The sequence below is a fragment of the Schistocerca cancellata genome, chromosome 1 (genome assembly GCF_023864275.1).
Source record: "Schistocerca cancellata isolate TAMUIC-IGC-003103 chromosome 1, iqSchCanc2.1, whole genome shotgun sequence".
In the NCBI taxonomy this organism is placed as follows: domain Eukaryota; kingdom Metazoa; phylum Arthropoda; class Insecta; order Orthoptera; family Acrididae; genus Schistocerca; species Schistocerca cancellata.
In genome coordinates, this window is record NC_064626.1 from 848,750,872 (window position 1) to 848,770,599 (window position 19,728).

Genomic DNA, 19,728 nt, shown 5'->3' on the forward strand with positions numbered 1-19,728 from the left:
TGAGAGTTTATTGTAGTGCCTCTTTCCAGGAAATCCACAAAAATCACACCTTTTCTGTCCCAAAAGAAGAGGTAACCACGTGGTTGAAGGCGCAGGCGGCCGAATTTTACGACGAAGGAATTTCCAAGCTCGTCCATCGCTACGATAAGTGCCTTAATTTAAATGGCAACTATGTAGAAAAGTAGTATTTAAGTGTGGCTTTCATCAGTATATAATAAAAAAAATTTCCAATACTTTATTTATTTTTAATTCCAAAACGTTATGTACTTTGTGGATAGCCCTCGTATCTCAGAGTTGACTTGCACGCGGTCTCATTATCAGGTGGCCAGCTCTTCCTTATAAATTATCCCAATAAAGAAAAGTCTTTTCTTCCTCCCTACATCAGAATAGCAAATGAAGGTGCGGTGTTCAAATCCCTTCTCGTCATGCTTTATTCTGTTTCACGACGTAAGTCTTAACTTGTGGGTTATTGTCAGGCTTCCTCGCTGAACTTTCGATTCTCTTTGACTGCTCATGTGAAATGATTTACTTGTTTGAGGAAGAGTGAAAAGTACTTCCAGTAAGACTACACTCCTGGAAATTGAAATAAGAACACCGTGAATTCATTGTCCCAGGAAGGGGAAACTTTATTGACACATTCCTGGGGTCAGATACATCACATGATCACACTGACAGAACCACAGGCACATCGACACAGGCAACAGAGCATGCACAATGTCGGCACTAGTACAGTGTATATCCACCTTTTGCAGCAATGCAGGCTGCTATTCTCCCATGGAGACGATCGTAGAGATGCTGGATGTAGTCCTGTGGAACGGCTTGCCATGCCATTTCCACCTGGCGCCTCAGTTGGACCAGCGTTCGTGCTGGACGTGCAGACCGCGTGAGACGACGCTTCATCCAGTCCCAAACATGCTCAATGGGGGACAGATCCGGAGATCTTGCTGGCCAGGGTAGTTGACTTACACCTTCTAGAGCACGTTGGGTGGCACGGGATACATGCGGACGTGCATTGTCCTGTTGGAACAGCAAGTTCCCTTGCCGGTCTAGGAATAGTAGAACGATGAGTTCGATGACGGTTTGGATGTACCGTGCACTATTCAGTGTCCCCTCGACGATCACCAGTGGTGTACGGCCAGTGTAGGAGATCGCTCCCCACACCATGATGCCGGGTGTTGGCCCTGTGTGCCTCGGTCGTATGCAGTCCTGATTGTGGCGCTCACCTGCACGGCGCCAAACACGCATACGACCATCATTGGCACCAAGGCAGAAGCGACTCTCATCGCTGAAGACGACACGTCTCCATTCGTCCCTCCATTCACGCCTGTCGCGACACCACTGGAGGCGGGCTGCACGATGTTGGGGCGTGAGCGGAAGACGGCCTAACGGTGTGCGGGACCGTAGCCCAGCTTCATGGAGACGGTTGCGAATGGTCCTCGCCGATACCCCAGGAGCAACAGTGTCCCTAATTTGCTGGGAAGTGGCGGTGAGGTCCCCTACGGCACTGCGTAGGATCCTACGGTCTTGGCGTGCATCCGTGCGTCGCTGCGGTCCGGTCCCAGGTCGACGGGCACGTGCACCTTCCGCCGACCACTGGCGACAACATCGATGTACTGTGGAGACCTCACGCCCCACGTGTTGAGCAATTCGGCGGTACGTCCACCCGGCCTCCCGCATGCCCACTATACGCCCTCGCTCAAAGTCCGTCAACTGCACATACGGTTCACGTCCACGCTGTCGCGGCATGCTACCAGTGTTAAAGACTGCGATGGAGCTCCGTATGCCACGGCAAACTGGCTGACACTGACGGCGGCGGTGCACAAATGCTGCACAGCTAGCGCCATTCGACGGCCAACACCGCGGTTCCTGGTGTGTCCGCTGTGCCTTGCGTGTGATCATTGCTTGTACAGCCCTCTCGCAGTGTCCGGAGCAAGTATGGTGGGTCTGACACACCGGTGTCAATGTGTACTTTTTTCCATTTCCAGGAGTGTATATCAGACGAAGAAGTATTGTATTGCATCAGGCTTTGAGATGATTAATATTTCACTTAAATTGAGACGACAAGAACTGCAACAATTCCATTTTCTGCCATTTAATTATATGGTAACTAATACTATACCAACTTCAATCTCCATTTTCTCATTCCCAATTATGCATATATTTACAAATTAAATTTTAGTCTTTTGTGTATGTCCGATCATTGATGCCACTTCTAATGGTCAGTTCGTGCAATGGCCTGTGAAAACGATGTAAAAAACAATCTCGTGATTAGAGAGGAGATTATATTTAAAATCATGATGTGTATACTCTTCTTTATTTAATGACTTGACACACTAGCGTTCGAGTATTCTTGAATATTTAAGCATTTGTTTTTGCAGTATTACAATTAAGATGCTCAGGGCGCGATTTGTAACTGGCTGACTCTGTTCTATATTAACTCTGATATTTTAATTATTTGTACACCAGCACATGTGTTACAACAAACTCTCACAGCGCTTTAGTAGTAAACAGGAGACACAATGTTCAGATCGCCATCAGATGACGCTGAAGTGTGTGCGTCTACGGTGCGAGTGCAGTTTCTTCAACAAAGTGAAAGCCTGTAACACCATTGTCCTTGTTCAGCTTGAGGTTCAACTCTCATGATCTCTATGCCTATGGAACCGTAAACTCTAAGCAGGATACTCTTGATAATTTAAAAACTTTCGCGATGATAATGATCTCACATTTCCGAAAGTAGTAGTAGAATTATACACTTTCAGCATGCTGGAATAATTGCTGGTAAGCAACTTCTGTTAATCAGTACAATTAAATTAGTAAAATTGTCAGCGCCACGATGCCTCAGTTGATTGGTTCTGAAAACGGCTTTTTGCCGAAGACTAGGTTGATTTTCTTAATAATGAAAATTTAATCACTGAAGACATGTATCGTTTTTTACAGAACTTTTCCCGTTTAGTACGACGGATTTCGCTATAACCCGGGAGAACGGATAAGACGGCATTTTCTATAGAAAGACTACTCTTTTAACAGTTGTAATTTTAAGGAAAACTTAAGATAATAAAAGAGGCGGTGCTGAAATCCGATGTTGTCTTAAATAGCAAAGGCAGTACGAAATGGAAAAAAAGTCCAGCATATAAATTACGCCTCATGAAATAAGTCTTCTCTAAATTAGGCTATGAATTTCCATACTTAAAAATTTTTCCAGAGATGTTGAAAGTCTTAAGAGTTGTTTTACAAGCACAGTTTACAAGAAACGATGTAGAATGTAATCAATTGTCCTTGTCGAAAAAGAACCGCCCTCTCTGTTATTTGCGGGGCATTTCACGGACGTTTCCTGGATGGGTATTAATGTCCTTACAAGAAGGTGCAACTCTTCCTCAAAGTCCTAACTAGGTAGGGGAAGATACAGATAAGGTAGAAAGAAAAACTAAGCGAATCATTAGTGGTTTGGTTATTGACAACCAAAGTGTATCAGTAGAACATTGTAAGGCAGAACGGAAATTCTTCACTAGAAAGTTTAGTGTCCAAATTATGAGAACCCACTTTTCGAGGGGTAACAAGAAACGTGTAAGTAATTTCCAGGTAAGTGTTTTGTAATGGCTACAGCGGTGAAATTCGAGAAATTCGATGTCATACACAGACACACGGACAGTTGTTCCTTCGTGTAAGATGAAGGAAAGCGGTTATTGAAAGTATAATATTCACCACACGTCGCAAACGGAGATGTAGGTGCAAGTATGCGGAAAAAAAATGTACCTCCGCTCCGGACACCTGGGAGTTACCACACAAGAACGAAAATTAACAACACAGAACGTGCTTTCACTTCCCTGTCTCCACACGACACAAGCCATACAAACACTGTAGTTCCACATTTCATGTTATCCAGCAGCACACCCTCCACTGCGAGTTCCGATGGCACCGCGAAGAGATACCAGAATAACGAGGCAGAATTCAGCGAAGGGACGATACGCATCTACACGGAAATGCACTCGCTTCTAATCTAGAAAGCGAGATGGTTTCTATGTATACACGTATACAGAAAGGAAATTACATTAAAACAGTGACGCGCAGAACAATTCGTGCGGAGATTAACATCAGTTATCAGAGGAGGTTAGCTTCACAAATCGACCGTGCAGAGGACGCAGCGAGGCTGAAAGATGAGATAGGCGCCAACAAGTTCCTGCACCACACACGAAGGAAACACACTCAGCGCCGCAGCAGCTGCAACACACACACACACACACACACACACACACACACACACAGTACCAAACGCGGCTGTTACACAACAGTAAAGGGGGAGAGGGGGGCAGCACAGAGCACACCATACGCACGCACAAAGAGTGCTCAGCCGGGGTACTCGCTGCAGCAGCCTATACTTAACTCGGTGCTTTACGGTGCGCCACGACGCGAGATCCATCGCGTACTTCTCAGCCGTCCATTACGGCCGTCCAGATAAGGCTGGGACGAATTTAATGCCGAGTCGAATAAAATCTGATTATACTGTCATGAATCGTCTTTCCCTAGTTTATCAGAGACCTTCCACAGGCAATTACAGTCACATCGTATACTTCTATTATACAATTTTGTGTCATTAGAATTGCAAATTGTTCCATTTCGGGGCTGAAATCCTTCTCGTTTCGCTCTGGCGGCTGCGCAAGCAAATGAGCACTCTGGAAAGAACACTGGAACGTGTTTCGTAGCATGTAAATTGCGAACAAACATTAATAATAAATGAAGACGCTTTTACGTAAGCGGCGAGACAAACGCGGAGTTTTATCTCGTGGCAGAAATGCGTGACATAGCCGTGCGTTATCTGGGGGCTGCCTGTGACCTACTTGACACAACGCGATGTTCGAGATAGTTTGGTTCTCCTCGTGCGGATATAGCGTGCCCACGGCGTGCGCATTACTGCTACCTGTGCTCGCTCCGGCCCACTTGCCTTGTCTTCCTTCAGTAAATAGACTGCCTGCTCACGGAATGAGTGAGGTAATGTGCCGCAGCCCTGAGGATTTATCTGCGGACGGAGAAGCTCCGAACATCAACCGTAAAAAACTGCCCGAAACTACCTTAACCGTAGAAAACTAAAGGGGGAAAATGTTACCTTGCTACTAAACCATCGTAAATTGTGTTTCTTCAAATTTATTCAGCGGAAGTCGTAATCTATAGACAATGCCTCAGTCATTTACAATATTTAGACGTCGAATAGTAAGTTACATACCAAATTAAGTGCAAAACATTCTGTTTTATACCCGACTGTAATCGTAAATTTTACAACGGCTTAGTAATCTAGAGTTAACATCGAGCGCAGTCAGGAAAGCAGAGCGCTGTCGTTATGATAACAGTTCAATGGTGTTAGAAGGACACTTGTAGGTAGGAGAAAACAAATGAAACATAACGCACCTAAAGGAAGGTAACTACGTCGCTGATGATACCCACACCTGTCGGACAGGTAACAGTAATTACTCGAAACGATAGAAGATCAAAAAGCAATGCAAATCTCACACAGAGGTAAGCAAACTGCGGTCCGTCATCCGATTCCCGAGGAGTTGCAGCTTTCATGTTCCTGTGGTAATGACAATAAAAAACGTACGAATAAGAGTCCAGTTTTATGACTTTTCGCGCATACAATGTTGCAGAGATACCCCTTAAATGCTGACGGCAGTCATCGCAGTAGGGTGCAGTGCGATGCCGACAGCCCTGCTTGTCACTTAGGAAGAAACGGAGGTTAGAGATGAGCCGTAAACTTATTTGTGTCTTTTGCAAGCACTGAAGACAAAAACATATGCTTATAGTACAGGGGCTACTTTCCTTATCTGTTTTGTGTTTAGCGGAAAAGGAGGAGCTCGGAACATAACATATTGCATCTAATCTAACAGTTTCACTGACCAAAGGATTATAGAATAAAAGTGTAGAAATAAAATTAATTTATTGCGTTGAAGACACAGGAAAAGTCCCACTATAGAATCTATCTTCTCACTCCTATTGCTGTAGCGTCTGAAATGTTCTACTACAACTAAAATTGTAAAATGTGTGAGCATAGATGCGCCTATTATACGGTTCACCGGGTGGCCAACATTCCCTGAGAATCACTTCCTATAGCGGCAGATTTAGTGTGTTACGACACATTAACACCGGTATATACAAAACGACAATCTCCGGAAAGAAATCGTTCTTAAAGCATCCAATCAAAAGATCGTTAACGACAATGAGCAAAGCCCATGAACCACGGACCTCGCTGTTGGTGGGGAGGCTTGCGTGCCTCAGCGATACAGATGGCCGTACCGTAGATGCAACCAAAACGGAGGGGTATCTGTTGAGAGGCCAGACAAACGTGTGGTTCCTGAAGAGGGGTAGCAGCCTTTTCAGTAGTTGCAGGGGCAACAGTCTGGATGATTGACTGATCTGGCCTTGTAACACTAACCAAAACGGCCTTGCTGTGCTGGTACTGCGAGCGGCTGAAAGCAAGGGGAAACTACAGCCGTAATTTTTCCTGAGGGCATGCAGCTTTACTATATGGTTAAATGATGATGGCGTCCTCTTGGGTAAAATATTCCGGAGGTAAAATAGTCCCCCATTCTGATCTCCGGGGGGACTACTCAAGAGGACGTCGTTATCAGGAGAAAGAAAACTGGCGATCTACGGATCGGAGCGTGGAATGTCAGATCCCTTAATAAGACAGGTAGGTTAGAAAATTTAAAAAGGCAAATGGATAGGTTAAAATTAGATATAGTGGGACTTAGTGAAGTTCGGTGGCAGGAGGAACAAGACTTTTGGTCGGCGAATACAGGATCATAGAGACAAAATCAAATAGGGGTAATGCAGGAGTAGCTTTAATAATGAATAGGAAAATAGGAGTGCGGGTGAGTTACTACAAACAGCATAGTGAACGCATTATTGTCGCCAAGACAGACACGAAGCCCACGCCTACTACAGTAGTACAAGTTTATATGCCAACTAGCTCTGCAGATGACGAAGAAATTGAAGAAATGTATGATGAAATAAAAGAAATTATTCCGATAATGAAGGGAGACGAAAATTTAATAGTGATGGGTGACTGGAATTCGGTAGTAGGAAAATGGAGAGAGGGAAACGTAGTAGGTGAATATGGATTGGGGCTAAGAAATGAAAGAGGAAGCCGCTTGGTAGAATTTTGCACAGAGCACAACTTAATCATAGCTAACACTTGGTTCAAGAATCATGAAAGAAGGTTGTATACATGGAAGAACCCTGGAGATACTGACAGGTTTCAGATAGATTATATAATGGTAAGACAGCGATTTAGGAACTAGGTTTTAAACTGTAAAACATTTCCAGGGGCAGATGTGGACTCTGACCACAATCTATTGGTTATGAACTGTAGATTAAAACTGAAGAAACTCCAAAAAGGTGGGAATTTAAGGAGATGGGACCTGGATAAACTGAAAGAACCAGAGCTTGTACAGAGTTTCAGGGAGAGCATAAGGGAACAATTGACAGGAATGGGGGAAAGAAATACAGTAGAAGAAGAATGGTTAGCTTTGAGGGATGAAGTAGTGAAGGCAGCAGAGGATAAAGTAGGTAAAAAGACAAGGGCTAGTAGAAATCCTTGGGTAACAGAAGAAATATTGAATTTAATTGATGAAAGGAGAAAATATAAAAATGCAGTAAATGAAGCAGGCAAAAAGGAATACAAACGTCTCAAAAATGAGATCGACAGGAAGTGCAAATTGGCTAAGCAGGGATGGCTAGAGGAAAATGTAAGGATGTAGAGGCTTACCTCATGAGGGGTAAGATAGATACTGCCTACAGGAAGATTAAAGAGACCTTTGGAGAAAAGAGAACCACTGCATGAACATCAAGAGCTCAGATGGAACCCAGTTCTAAGCAAAGAAGGGAAAGCAGAAAGGTGGAAGGAATATATAGAGGGTCTATACAGGGCGATGTTCTTGAGGACAATATTTTGGAAATGGAAGAGGAGGTAGATGAAGATGAAATGGGAGATATGATACTGCGTGAAGAGTTTGACAGAGCACTGAAACACCTAAGTCGAAACAAGGCCCCGGGAGTAGACAACATTCCATTAGAACTACTGATGGCCTTGGGAGAGCCAGTCCTGACCATACTCTACCATCTGGTGAGCAAGATGTATGAGACAGGCGGAATTCCCTCAGACTTCAAGAAGAATATAATAATTCCAATCCCAAAGAAATCAGGTGCTAACAGATGTGAAAATTACCGAACTATCAGTTTAATAAGTCACGGCAGCAAAATACTAACGCGAATTCTTTACAGACGAATGGAAAAAACTGATAGAAGCCTACCTCGGGGAAGATCAGTTTGGATTCCGTAGAAATGTTGGAACACGTGAGGCAATACTGACCCCACGACTTATCGTGGAAGCTAGATTAAGGAAAGCTTTCTAGCATTTGTAGACTTAGAGAAAGCTTTTGACAATGTTGAGTGGAATACTCTCTTTCAAATTCTGAAGGTGGCAGGGGTAAAATACAGGGAACGAAAGGCTATTTACAATTTGTACAGAAAGCAGATGACAGTTATAAGAGTTGAGGGACATGAAAGGGAAGCAATGGTTGGGAAGGGAGTGAAACAGGGTTGTAGCCTATCCCCGATGTTATTCAACCTTTATATTGAGCAAGCAGTGAAAGAAACAAAAGAAAAATTCGGTGTAAATATTAAAATCCATGCAGAAGTAATAAAAACTTTGAGGTTTGCCGATGAGATTGTAATTCTGTCAGAGACAGCAAAGGACTTGGAAGAGCAGTTGAACGGAATGGATACTGTCTTGAAAGGAGGATATAAGATGAACATCAACAGAAGCAAAACGAGGATAATGGAATGTAGTCGAATTAAGTCGGGTGATGCTGCGGGAATTAGATTAGGAAATGAGACACTTAAAGTAGTAAAGTAGTTTTGCTATTTGGGGAGCAAAATAACTGATGATGGTCGAAGTAGAGAGGATATAAAACGTAGACTGGCAATGGCAAGGAAAGCGTTTCTGAAGAAGAGAAATTTGTTAACATCAAATATAGAGTTAAGTCTCAGGAAGTCATTTCTGAAAGTATTTGTATGGAGTGTGGCCATGTATGGAAGTGAAACATGGACGATAACTAGCTTGGACAAGAAGAGAATAGAAGCTTTCGAAATGTGGTGCTACAGAAGAATGCTGAAGATTAGATGGGTAGATCACATAACCAATGAAGAGGTATTGAATAGGATTGGGGAGAAGAGACGTTTGTGGCACAACTTGACTAGAAGAAGGAATCGGTTGGTAGGACATTTTCTGAGGCATCAAGGGATCACCAGATTAGTATTAGAGGGCAGCGTGGAGGGTAAAAATCGTAGAGGGAGACCAAGAGATCAGTACACTAAGCAGATTCAAAAGGATGTAGGTTGCAGTAGGTACTGGGAGATGAAGAAGCTTGCACAGGATAGAGTAGCATGGAGAGCTGCATCAAACCAGTCTCAGGACTGAAGACCACAACAACAACATCACGAAATTTTAACTCGGTGATAATGAATAGTTTTCTAACGTCTGTGTTAATATCACCTAGCTCGAGTCATACAGGTATTAAACAAGGTGGCAATCACAGTGAATAAGACCTTCATTCTTACGTGGGAAAAAAAGACCTTACACAAAGCGATTTATATCGAGGAAGCGCAGGTGTTCTCGAACACAGGTGGTTGAGTTATTTTAATCAGTGTGCAACACTTACGCTAATTAGAAAACATAAAACTTCCAGGAAACGTAGATGACTTCTCCCTTACTGATTCCCGACTGCAGATCTTGACATTTATAAAATAGCTCACATCTATAATAATAACTGTTTAGCATTAAGTGCGAGTACATTGTTTATGGTTACTAACGTGAGGCTTAGATGGAAATAATGGATTAGCATTTCCAATGAAATCCGGAAGAGCACCAGGATGTGGTTCCACGTCATTTGACACAATCTGTGAACACGGTGGCGCCAATGACCTACAGCGAGAAACAATTTCGGATTGATAGTCGACTCGCTCTTACACCTTTTTATTTCTGTACGGTGAAAATACGGGACAAAGGAGAAATGTGGACGGCAGAGCAGTGACGAAACGAAGCGCTGGGAAATGCCGTTAGTCGCTGTCGTTCTGCCCACCGGCGCGGATTATTTCCCCAGCGCCGGGCATCAGGCGACTATCGGGCGACTCGGCTTGTCGTTGGCTAGCACTCGTATTCCGTACACCGGTCGTGTGGGGAAAGTCCACCACCTTAAGTTTTCGCATGGGCAAACTCGACGACACTTCCGGAGCCCCAAAATTCTAATTACTAAAAATGGTTCAAATGGCTCTGAGCACTATGGGACTTAGCTTCTGAGGTCATCAGTCCCCTTGAACTTAGAACTACTTAAACCTAACTAACCTAAGGACATCACACACATCCATGCCCGAGGCAGGATTCGAATCTGCGACCGTAGTAATCACGCGGTTGCAGACTGTAGCGCCTAGAACCGCTCGGACATTCTAATTACTAAAACTGTTCACTGCTCTTATTAATTTATTAAATTACCTTCTAATGATGAAGAACGATAATAAGATTGTACTTCAAGACGTATTCAGCAGATTAAAACAGACGGCTAAATGTTGAAGGAAGTATACCTGAATGCTCCTTCGGTTTATTAGCTTGCTACTCAGCATTCAATAATTGCTCTTGCGTGTCACAGAGCTTTTCACTGTTTCAAAATGTCGAAAACGGCTTTACATGTAATATTATTAGCAATAAAAGAAGAGAATTTTTAAGCTGATTGTTACTTTAAAAAAAATAGTGTAGATGGCAACAATCATCTCAAAAGTTGGACTCATGGTCACAGTGGGAATGGTGCTGTTTGAAGTGGCATGCTGTTATCTTCATCGGATATAGTCAAGTACTGAACGGAGCAACCACAATTTTCTCCGGAAAATTCACACCACTTAACGCTCTTAACATTCACCGGATGTTCGCATGATGTCACCCTACCGTTTTGTTACAGACTTACATGCCTCATTTTTGAAAAAAAAATGCTTTGTCCGTTATAGTTGACAACGTCGTTACACATTCTCAAATATGTTCAAGATGGAGTATGCTTACAATAAAGAATGTTATTAATATCGAGAAATTTATTCACGTATGATAAAGATTTCTGTCAATTTGAATTGTAAATTCCATTCTGAAAAATTTAACCATTGCAAAACTTTTTGTCCACATAGCAACGTCGCGTTTGGGAAACCTACAACCGGTGTAGACGAGTTTCGAGGAAAGTAATTGACGATTTTACACGTCACCAAATGTGAAGTACTATCAGTTACCACTCGCGTTTACCGGAGAGGAAAATACTGTCTGGCATTAAGTGTGCCCCACAGATTAATCTCGCACGTTGCAACGACACTGGCGACATTAACCGGAAAGGTGACACGTCGCAGGAGATCGCCGATCAGCCGAATAGCTCCGTAGCGGCTTGCTGCACTTTACAGCGACGAGCGGATTGTTATGGATATTAAAACTGTCATATTATTAATATTAATGCATTAATAACATTATTTTACTTCCTCGCGAGGTAATGAATGTATTTTATTCTTCTCCTCCTCCGCCGCCGTCTTCTCACTTTTTGTTCGCGCTACTTGAGAAGTGATACATAATTCATGAGCTGAATAATTCAGCAGGAAAAAAACAAATTCGAGAGTAAGCGGAGAAGTGAAGTAAGTGGGGCAGGCGGCTGTGGCGCGCTCCGGCGCACAGTCGGCGCCACGCGTCACACCGCGCCGAGCGCGCTCAGCCGTGCGCCGGCCGCCGCGCGCTCTGTCACAGCCGTGCCCGCCGCCCGCCGCCCGCTCCTACTGCACCGTCCTGTCAGTACGGACTGCACTGCACCGGTACGGACCACCTCTGGAAGGCACTCGACGCCGATAACACAGATACGGTCGTCGGACTACATTTGCATGTATGCGATATTCTTTGTCGATGTAGATTCGGTTATCCCCAAATTAAGGTGATAGGGCTAACCGTGTCATTCATTCACGCAAAGAAATGTACCAGAGAGAGTGAGCAAACCCGCTCTTTTTTTTTTTTTGTTACTCGTCATTCGCCAACATTACACAGCTCCTTCTCGTTACGGACAGCATCAATCAATCGATTTATTCCACGCATTTCATACACTTCAATACATTATAGTGAGCTCTTTTAATTATTGTAAATAATCACCCAATTAAACTAAAGACCAGGATGAAGAGCGCCGATATGACTGCTGACAGCCCATTCACACGTGAAAAAGTGAAGTAACCAATAATGATGAACGAAAAGGAAAAAAGAAATCAGGTCTTAGGTGCACTATTACTTTTTCCCCTCGAAATGATATTGTATAAAGGGAAAAAACATTAAAGAAACCCACAACGGTTTAGATAAAATTCTCAGTAGTTTGCAGCTAGACTAAAATTAAACAAAATACAAAATAACGTTCGTAAGTCAGAGGAAAAAAGTGCGCTACTACTGTACAGCAGGAGTGTCCAACCCGCGGGCCGCATACAGCCAAAGCAATTGTCAGCGCTGCCCAGCATGTGAGCATCTGTCACACGATCGAAAAAAATGCACAAAATTTCGTTTGTCTAAACTTATGATAAACTGCATATTTTCAATTTGAAATGCCCACCACACGATGCTCTTCTGTCGTTGGTTCGTTTCTCTTCTTCTTTTCCAGCGATTACTGTTAGTGAGCAGTAAACTATGCGGCCGAAAATACTCGTCCTCATCGAATGTGGCCCAGATAAGTTAAAATTGGGCACCCCTTCTCTGCTGCGTTAGGGATGTGTCTTCTATCTCTGCGGAATGTGATAAACACGTAAAATTATTCATAGATAGATCTTTTCAGAAACTTCGAATTAATTCCACTTTTTCGGAAAAGTGCAACGCAAACGCATAAAAAATTTGACATCTTCAGCTAATAATTCTGGAGGGAATGATAGCAAGAATCTAGAGATGTGCATAAAATTTTATGAAGCCTTATAAGGGAGCTGTTGAAAAAAAAGTCAACAGCTTTTTCAAAAAAGGGTTGTAAGATGAACTGGAGAACCAGAGTACGGTATAAGAAGTATTGTTCTCACGACAACTGATAGGCTCTTGCTTCATGCGCGAGTGAATCATAAGTGGCAGTGACAAATGTATTGGTAGTAATATAATAGTTCCAAGTGCTAGTCAGTACGTATAATGCATTGGTTTTTGGTGCGTATACGAAAATATGCTGCCCATTAAGTTGGAGTCGGTAATTTCAGGCAAGTTTTAGCTTCCAACAGTTGTTCAGTTTCCCGATTGATCGCAAGATGGCGTAAGCAGCACCTTCTGGAATTCTCGGAACGGAAACAGCGAGCACTGAAGCGGGTATGGCTCCCTCGTGACAAACTGTATCCGGCGAAGCAGAATTGTGGTTCACAGTCCTATTAGCTGTGAAACAACCTGATACTGGTAACTGTAGTTATTTCTCCAAAATGCAGCTTGTGTTTCCGACGATAATTTTCCCAACGTTGCTGTCCGTATCCTGTCTCATGTCACACTGAGGTAAGAATTGGCTTATTGTCACGTATTTTGCGGTATCGGTCGTCACGCAGTTCATCAATAAACATGGCTAAATATTACTTCCAGAATGATAAGAATTATTTTTCTAAGGCAAGCAGTTTATCAAAGACTGCTATGGTCTCTAGCAAACTGGTTTGTAAAGCAAGTGATTCCCTCGAAGTGGCTGTTGAAATCAATAACTTTGCAGTCTTAGCGATACTGCGGTATCTCAAATTCAGATCAGCAATTAATACGAAAGTTGTCTTAAACGAATGAAAGATGTAACTGTTTTCTTTGCTTATTTCAGAATCGTTTACAAAGGGAGCCTTTATTTCAGTAGTCATGAGCGAATAAAAATAGTACCACTCTGATGAGTGGAGTGTGCTCAAACCTAGGCTGTCCTGAATACAGTTTTTTGTGACTGCCCCGAATTAGTCCAGGCAAGTTACAGCAGCTAACTTCCTCGCTACTGATGCCTACATCGTAGGATGATGCGCCCATTCTCATAAACCTGCAAGATATTACTCCCTCACAATTTCAAAACGATTGCGAAAGAATGGGCGCGCAGACCAGACAAAGATATAGTTTCGCTGTGAGTGTAATCCCCCACCCGTGACCACCGCCCTCTGCCGGTCATTTCGCACGACGGTCGTTGCCAATTTGCCAGCCTGTCGGCCTCCTCTCACGGCGCAGAGTATTGGGTCTTATTTTCGTGGCAGGCGCACCCGACGAACCAAAGCGCGGCAGGTCTGCCGTGAAGTAACGAGTCCCGACAGGTGCGCTCTCGGGGGTCGTTATTCCCATCCCCTCTTATCATACGGCTGCTGCTGCACACCAAACAAAAGCCTGCACAGTTTTCGGCACGACCTGATGTCGAAACAGAGTAACTTACGAATTGTGCAGTTACGTTCCTCTTTCTGAAATGATGCAATCGGCTACTTCATTTGTGGCACACGCTGTAACGAAATGGTGGAGATATGTGGTGAAATGAATCTTTCATTGGTCAGAGGGTTGCGACCGGTTGGTTCAATCCGAAGAATAATATCTGCGAAAGACAATTGTCCGGCTTCCAACCTTGGGTCGCTACATCGTTTTAACGTTATCACCAGCTTCAAATTCCCGAGGCCAGCACGTGCCGTTATGAGTACGGCCATCACATATAATTTTAAATCCTTTTTAATGGACAGTTACTTTTTTAGAAAAATATTGAGAAAATATCGGGAAAGAAAGAACGAAGATTAGAATATAACGTCTCGTCAATGACGATGTCAGTAGCGACGAGGCACAAGCACCCACAGGTCATGATGGGGGAAGAAATTAGCCATGTCTCACTTCAAGGAACCATCCCAGCATTCGTCTTAAACGATTTAGGGAAGCCACGGAAAATCTACATTTATATTACTGGATGGAAATTTCAAACCTCAGTCTTCCTAAAGGTCCAGTGTCTTAACCGCTGTCCACCAGGCTGGTTCAAAGGTCAGCACAGCGTCTAAAGATTTTACTAGTTACATAACACTTTCCGAGTCAGAACAAGACAAGAATGAGAAAGCCAACTTTAGTTGTGTTTCCTTCCACCCCTCTCCCGCCTCTATGCACTAAGGAACAGATACATGATGTAGAAAGAAACTTAACATGCACTGTTGACAGACAAGTAGGTAGCGCTGTAGATGTGGCGATAAGTTGGTCTTTATTTCATCCGGTACAAATGTCTCTTTGGGATGATTCGAATCAGACTGCTCTCCGCCTACTGGTCGGTACAAGAACTACCGGTGTGCAGAAATGTACAGTCGTGGGATGCCGCCGCTGTGTGGCCTCTGCGATAAAGTGCTCTGTGTCCGCTATCAACTGATTACTAAAACTTACAATTAGTCCCTGGAGCTACATAAAATTAAATTACCTTTGTCTACGAGACGAGATCGAGCAATAAGACGCTAATGAGAGGCGACCGTAATCGGACTTTACTGCAACAGATAAAGAACAATTACGGCCCCGGAGCCAATGGGCGGGCGGACGCCGGCGCACAGTCGCAGTTACGACAATCAAAACACATTCCGCTGAGTTATTGCTGACAAACGTATCATTACCCCGGTGATTGCAGAATAGTGATTACGGTGAGATTCGGCCATCAGCGAGATTGAGATAGTGGGCATAATTTGGGAGCGCGCGCGTTCCCGTCCGAGCTGTAGCTGTCATGCGGCGGACGGCCCACGCAGGCTTCTACAGCACTCTCCAAACAGCAGAAATGCCCGACCGAGAAAGCTTAGAGCGCTCCCTGCCCGTCCGGTATGCGACGGAATTATGGACGAAGACGAAAAAACGCTGCTCTGAAGCGTTATGTGTAGCAATAGCCTGTTCAGACTCCAGCGATGTAACGAGGGGAAAAAAAGGAATACTCTTCTCTCTCCTGTGCACAGAAGAAGATCACTTTCGGCGTTCAGAGCCCCTGCGGAACTCGTCCTCAGCCACACCCAGCTTCCAGCTACGGCGGCCGTAATGTACTACCGCGCGTCTTGCCACTCTGAACAGTTCGGAGTTCGTTGAAATAAGAACCTTAAGATAGACGTCACTTACAAAAGTTACGAAAAATTCTGCGCCACCGTTGAGAGCTGTGAGTACTTGCCGCGTCTTTACCGTTAGTGGAAGGTACAACCACTAGCATCCAGAAGCAGCGCAGGCACGAAGAGGTGATTTCAAGGTACCGGCGAGCTCCGTTGCTGACTGTCGCAATCACACGCGGAAAAGCTAGGCGTAAATTTGGGCGCATTCCGTGCGGCACCGCACGCGCAGAGAAGCACTTCCCGTTCCGACATCGCCCCTCCGCCCCTCTCTCCCGTCCACCCTCTCCTCCGGCAGCGACACCCTCTCATATCGTAAATTACGAGCGCACTATACAGCCTTTATATGGCGTCAGCTACATGGGACACACAGTTTCATCTTCGGAGACGGCATATCCGACGAGCTGAAACTCATTAATCTCCTGGCCGTAAAGTAAGACCGGTATCAGTGGCGCGAGAAGAGTAGAAGCTCTGAAAAGAGCTCTAGACGGGGGCTACCGCTTTATAATTCCGTTTCGCAAGGTAAAATATCGGGACATTATTTCGTGGCAGCCGACTGAACGCGACGTGCGCTATACTACATTATGCATACGCGAACACTGCCCACTGCATTTATAAGGCCGAGCCAGGACACGGACACCGTTTGAACATAGCATACGCATTGTTAACCACCGTGCTCACCTTGTTTGGAGGCAGCGATGAGAAATATCGCGCGCTTACTGGAACGCGAGGACTATTAAGGCGAAGCAACAGCAAGTGCTCGAACGTTCTGAAACTCGTATAGCCATTGATTTCTGAGCGAAAACGATACTCTGATAGAATGCGGCATACCGAAAACCGGTAGTTAATGCTGATGAGGCAAGTTGGTCTCGCACTGGCAACAAGGTATGACTTTGCGGTTCGAACCCGTGAGCAACGGGAGCGCGGCAAGGAGCAGCGGGGCAGTATTTCTCGGCAAATAGTGTTCCGCCTGGCGATAATCACTTTTTAATACAAACAACCCTCTTGCGCGGGGCGTCCAGGAGCCGGGCGGCGGGGGTCACTGAACTGGCCGCCTCCCCAACAGGTGTTGACTAATCACAAAGTTCTCTTATTCCAATCCCCTAACTTTATCTCCATGTCTTGACACAGTAATTTATTTTTTTCCGCGCTATGAAGGCCCAAGGCAATGTTCACTCCAATAGGGAAACGAAATAGCAGTTTGCGAGCAACGTAGCAGTACTTACTAAACGGAGATGCTAATATGCCACAGAGTTGAAAAAACGGGTGCTTATCTATCGAACCAACTGTAACTTACATTTTACCAGACATCTGCCGAGAAGAGAAGGAGATTTAAATCTGCTGTCCGTCGGCTTTCATTTCGTTATGGAACCATCCTGATATTCACCTCAAGTGATTTGCAGGATAATTACAGTGGTAAAAAAGGGTTATGAATTGCGGTTCTACCAAACGCGTCTGTTATACGTTTAATCGCTGGATAGATGCGTCGACAGAACTTTACACTGTCTTCAGATCTGGATTACTCACGTGATGAGATTAACAATATCACTTGTCAGGTAAATAAAAAAATAAAAAGAAGCAGGCTGGACGCTCTCAGGACTATACTCATTTAATGCCAAGACTGTAATAACAGGCAAAATCCGAACAATCATATTTCGAGCCCACAAGTCTCGAATGAACGATAAATTAAAGGAAAGTGTCTACTTCACCATCACATTCGACACGCAGATTAGAAAACGAATGTATATTTCGGGGTGTTCATTCGAGATGACGATTTGATTTTTTACACGTAATAGTTCGGGAAACGGTCTAGGGTTTTCGACAGCGCAGCAAACGATGATCTCAAAGGTGTTTGCAGCCTTGTTACTGTGCAAAGAAATGCTGTTCTCCATTTGAATGTAAACCCATAAATATGTTATATATCAATCACGCCGTACAATCTCAGAAATCACAAGAGTATAACATCACCCTCGGTAAAGGGGCTAGTGTAGGGCGCTGCACTGTTGTGACACTCGTCTAATCACCGCACGCTCATTGTAATACTCCCGCAGGCACATGGCACTTTGTAGACGATAAACGGGTTGGTTCACACGGTACAGAGTAGAAGCGTCTCCTAGCGCACTGGCATCGTAGACACACACACGCGAGGCAGCGAGATGCGGCGGCGGCGGCCGCACACACACCCACCCACGCACGCACCGGGCGGACTGCGCGCGAGATTCAACCTGGCACGGCACGCACTCACCTTGTACAGGTACTGATCGAACATCCGACAGACGTCTACATCGGTGCCCATGCAGTAGCTAGCCTCCATAGCCTGGCAGGGCCCCCAGGGACGCTGTACGTGGTACAGCGACAGCGCCGGCTGTTCCACGCTGGCTTCTGTTCGGGGTCCTCTCGCCCGCGGCGCGCTTCCTCTCCTCCTGCTCCTCTGCTCTGCTGCCGGGAGCGGTGTAGCCGCGCGGCGGTCGGGCGCGGCTGAGCACTACAGCTGCTGCTGCTGCGGGCGGCGCTGGGCCAGGTGGGCTGGCAAGGTAGGCAGGCGGCTCAGCGGTGGACCGACTCGCGGGCCTCGACGTGTTGGCGCGGGCACGTTGCACTACGGAGTAGTTGTCGGGAGGGCCGCCGGCGCGCCGGTTAGCGCTCGGGGGCCCGTGCCGCCCCCACCACGCGGCCCGCCGCCCCCACCACGGCGCCCGCGGCCGCGCTCCGCGGAGGGGAGAGGGCCCTCTCCCCACCCGCGAGGGGCGCCTTCCCCTCCGCAGAGATGCGCACAACCGGCCCCGACTCGTACCCGTCCCGCGCCGATTTCAATCTCCGTATCAACAAAAAAGGTCGTAATAATCCCGAGCAGACATATTTTTAAACCCCGTTTCTTTTTTTTTCCCCGCCCGTGTATACAGAGAAACAAAAAGGGGGAGTGAGGCATCTGTTTTAATACTATCATTTTCCAATCACAATTTTTTGAACTCGATTAACAAAATGGGTTTGAAAAATGATTTACACAACCGAGTTCATCAAAAATTCCATTTAAATTCTAATTAATTTTCTCTGAGTAAATATATTTATGAGATTCATTTCAGAACATTGACTAATTTAGTTAAAATACATTCTGACGTAGTGTTTACACTGGAAGCGGAGGCGCGGGCGCGAGCGTGCGCGCGCGCGCGCGCACGCGCTAGCGCACAAGCCGGAGAGCAAACAGCATTAAAAGCGAGGCGGCCACACGTGTGTGTGTTTGTGTGTATGCGTGTGTTTGTGTGTGTGTGAACGCGAGCGAGCATCGTGTGTGCTGCTCGGGCGGTCGCCTCGGTGGGTCCGTCATCGATTGCGGCGGAGAGCGCGCGAGACGGATCTGGCATTTAATACGAGCGATTAATTTGCGCGTGAGGCGGCGGCAGTCTTGGCCGGCCCGGCCCGCACGCGTGGCGCGCCCGCGGCCGCGAACCGCGAATCGATGCGGCGTGCCGAGCTCGCGTCACGGGGGACTGTTTGGCCGCATCGGCATCACGCGCGCTCTGTGCCGCTAATCCGCCGCGTCCTCTGGGAGCTGCCGCTCACACCCACTACTGTCCCGCACCGGGAGGCAACAGACTTGTTCGTTCTCGTACACTTGCTTGT

The 19,728-nt window shown here is 45.6% G+C and overlaps 1 protein-coding gene across 3 annotated transcripts in view; it reads right to left on the bottom strand.

Moving 5' to 3' along the window:
• LOC126188996 (TOX high mobility group box family member 4-B-like) overlaps positions 1-18,716 on the bottom strand; it is a 477,811-nt gene extending 459,095 nt beyond the window's left edge. For all 3 annotated transcript variants that reach the window (XM_049930833.1, XM_049930799.1, XM_049930816.1), the window contains exon 1: positions 18,353-18,716. In XM_049930833.1, the coding sequence (XP_049786790.1) occupies positions 18,353-18,421 (69 nt within the window). In that variant the 5' untranslated portion in view covers positions 18,422-18,716. The remainder of the gene's footprint in view (positions 1-18,352) is intronic.
• Between the last annotated feature and the right edge of the window lie 1,012 nt (positions 18,717-19,728).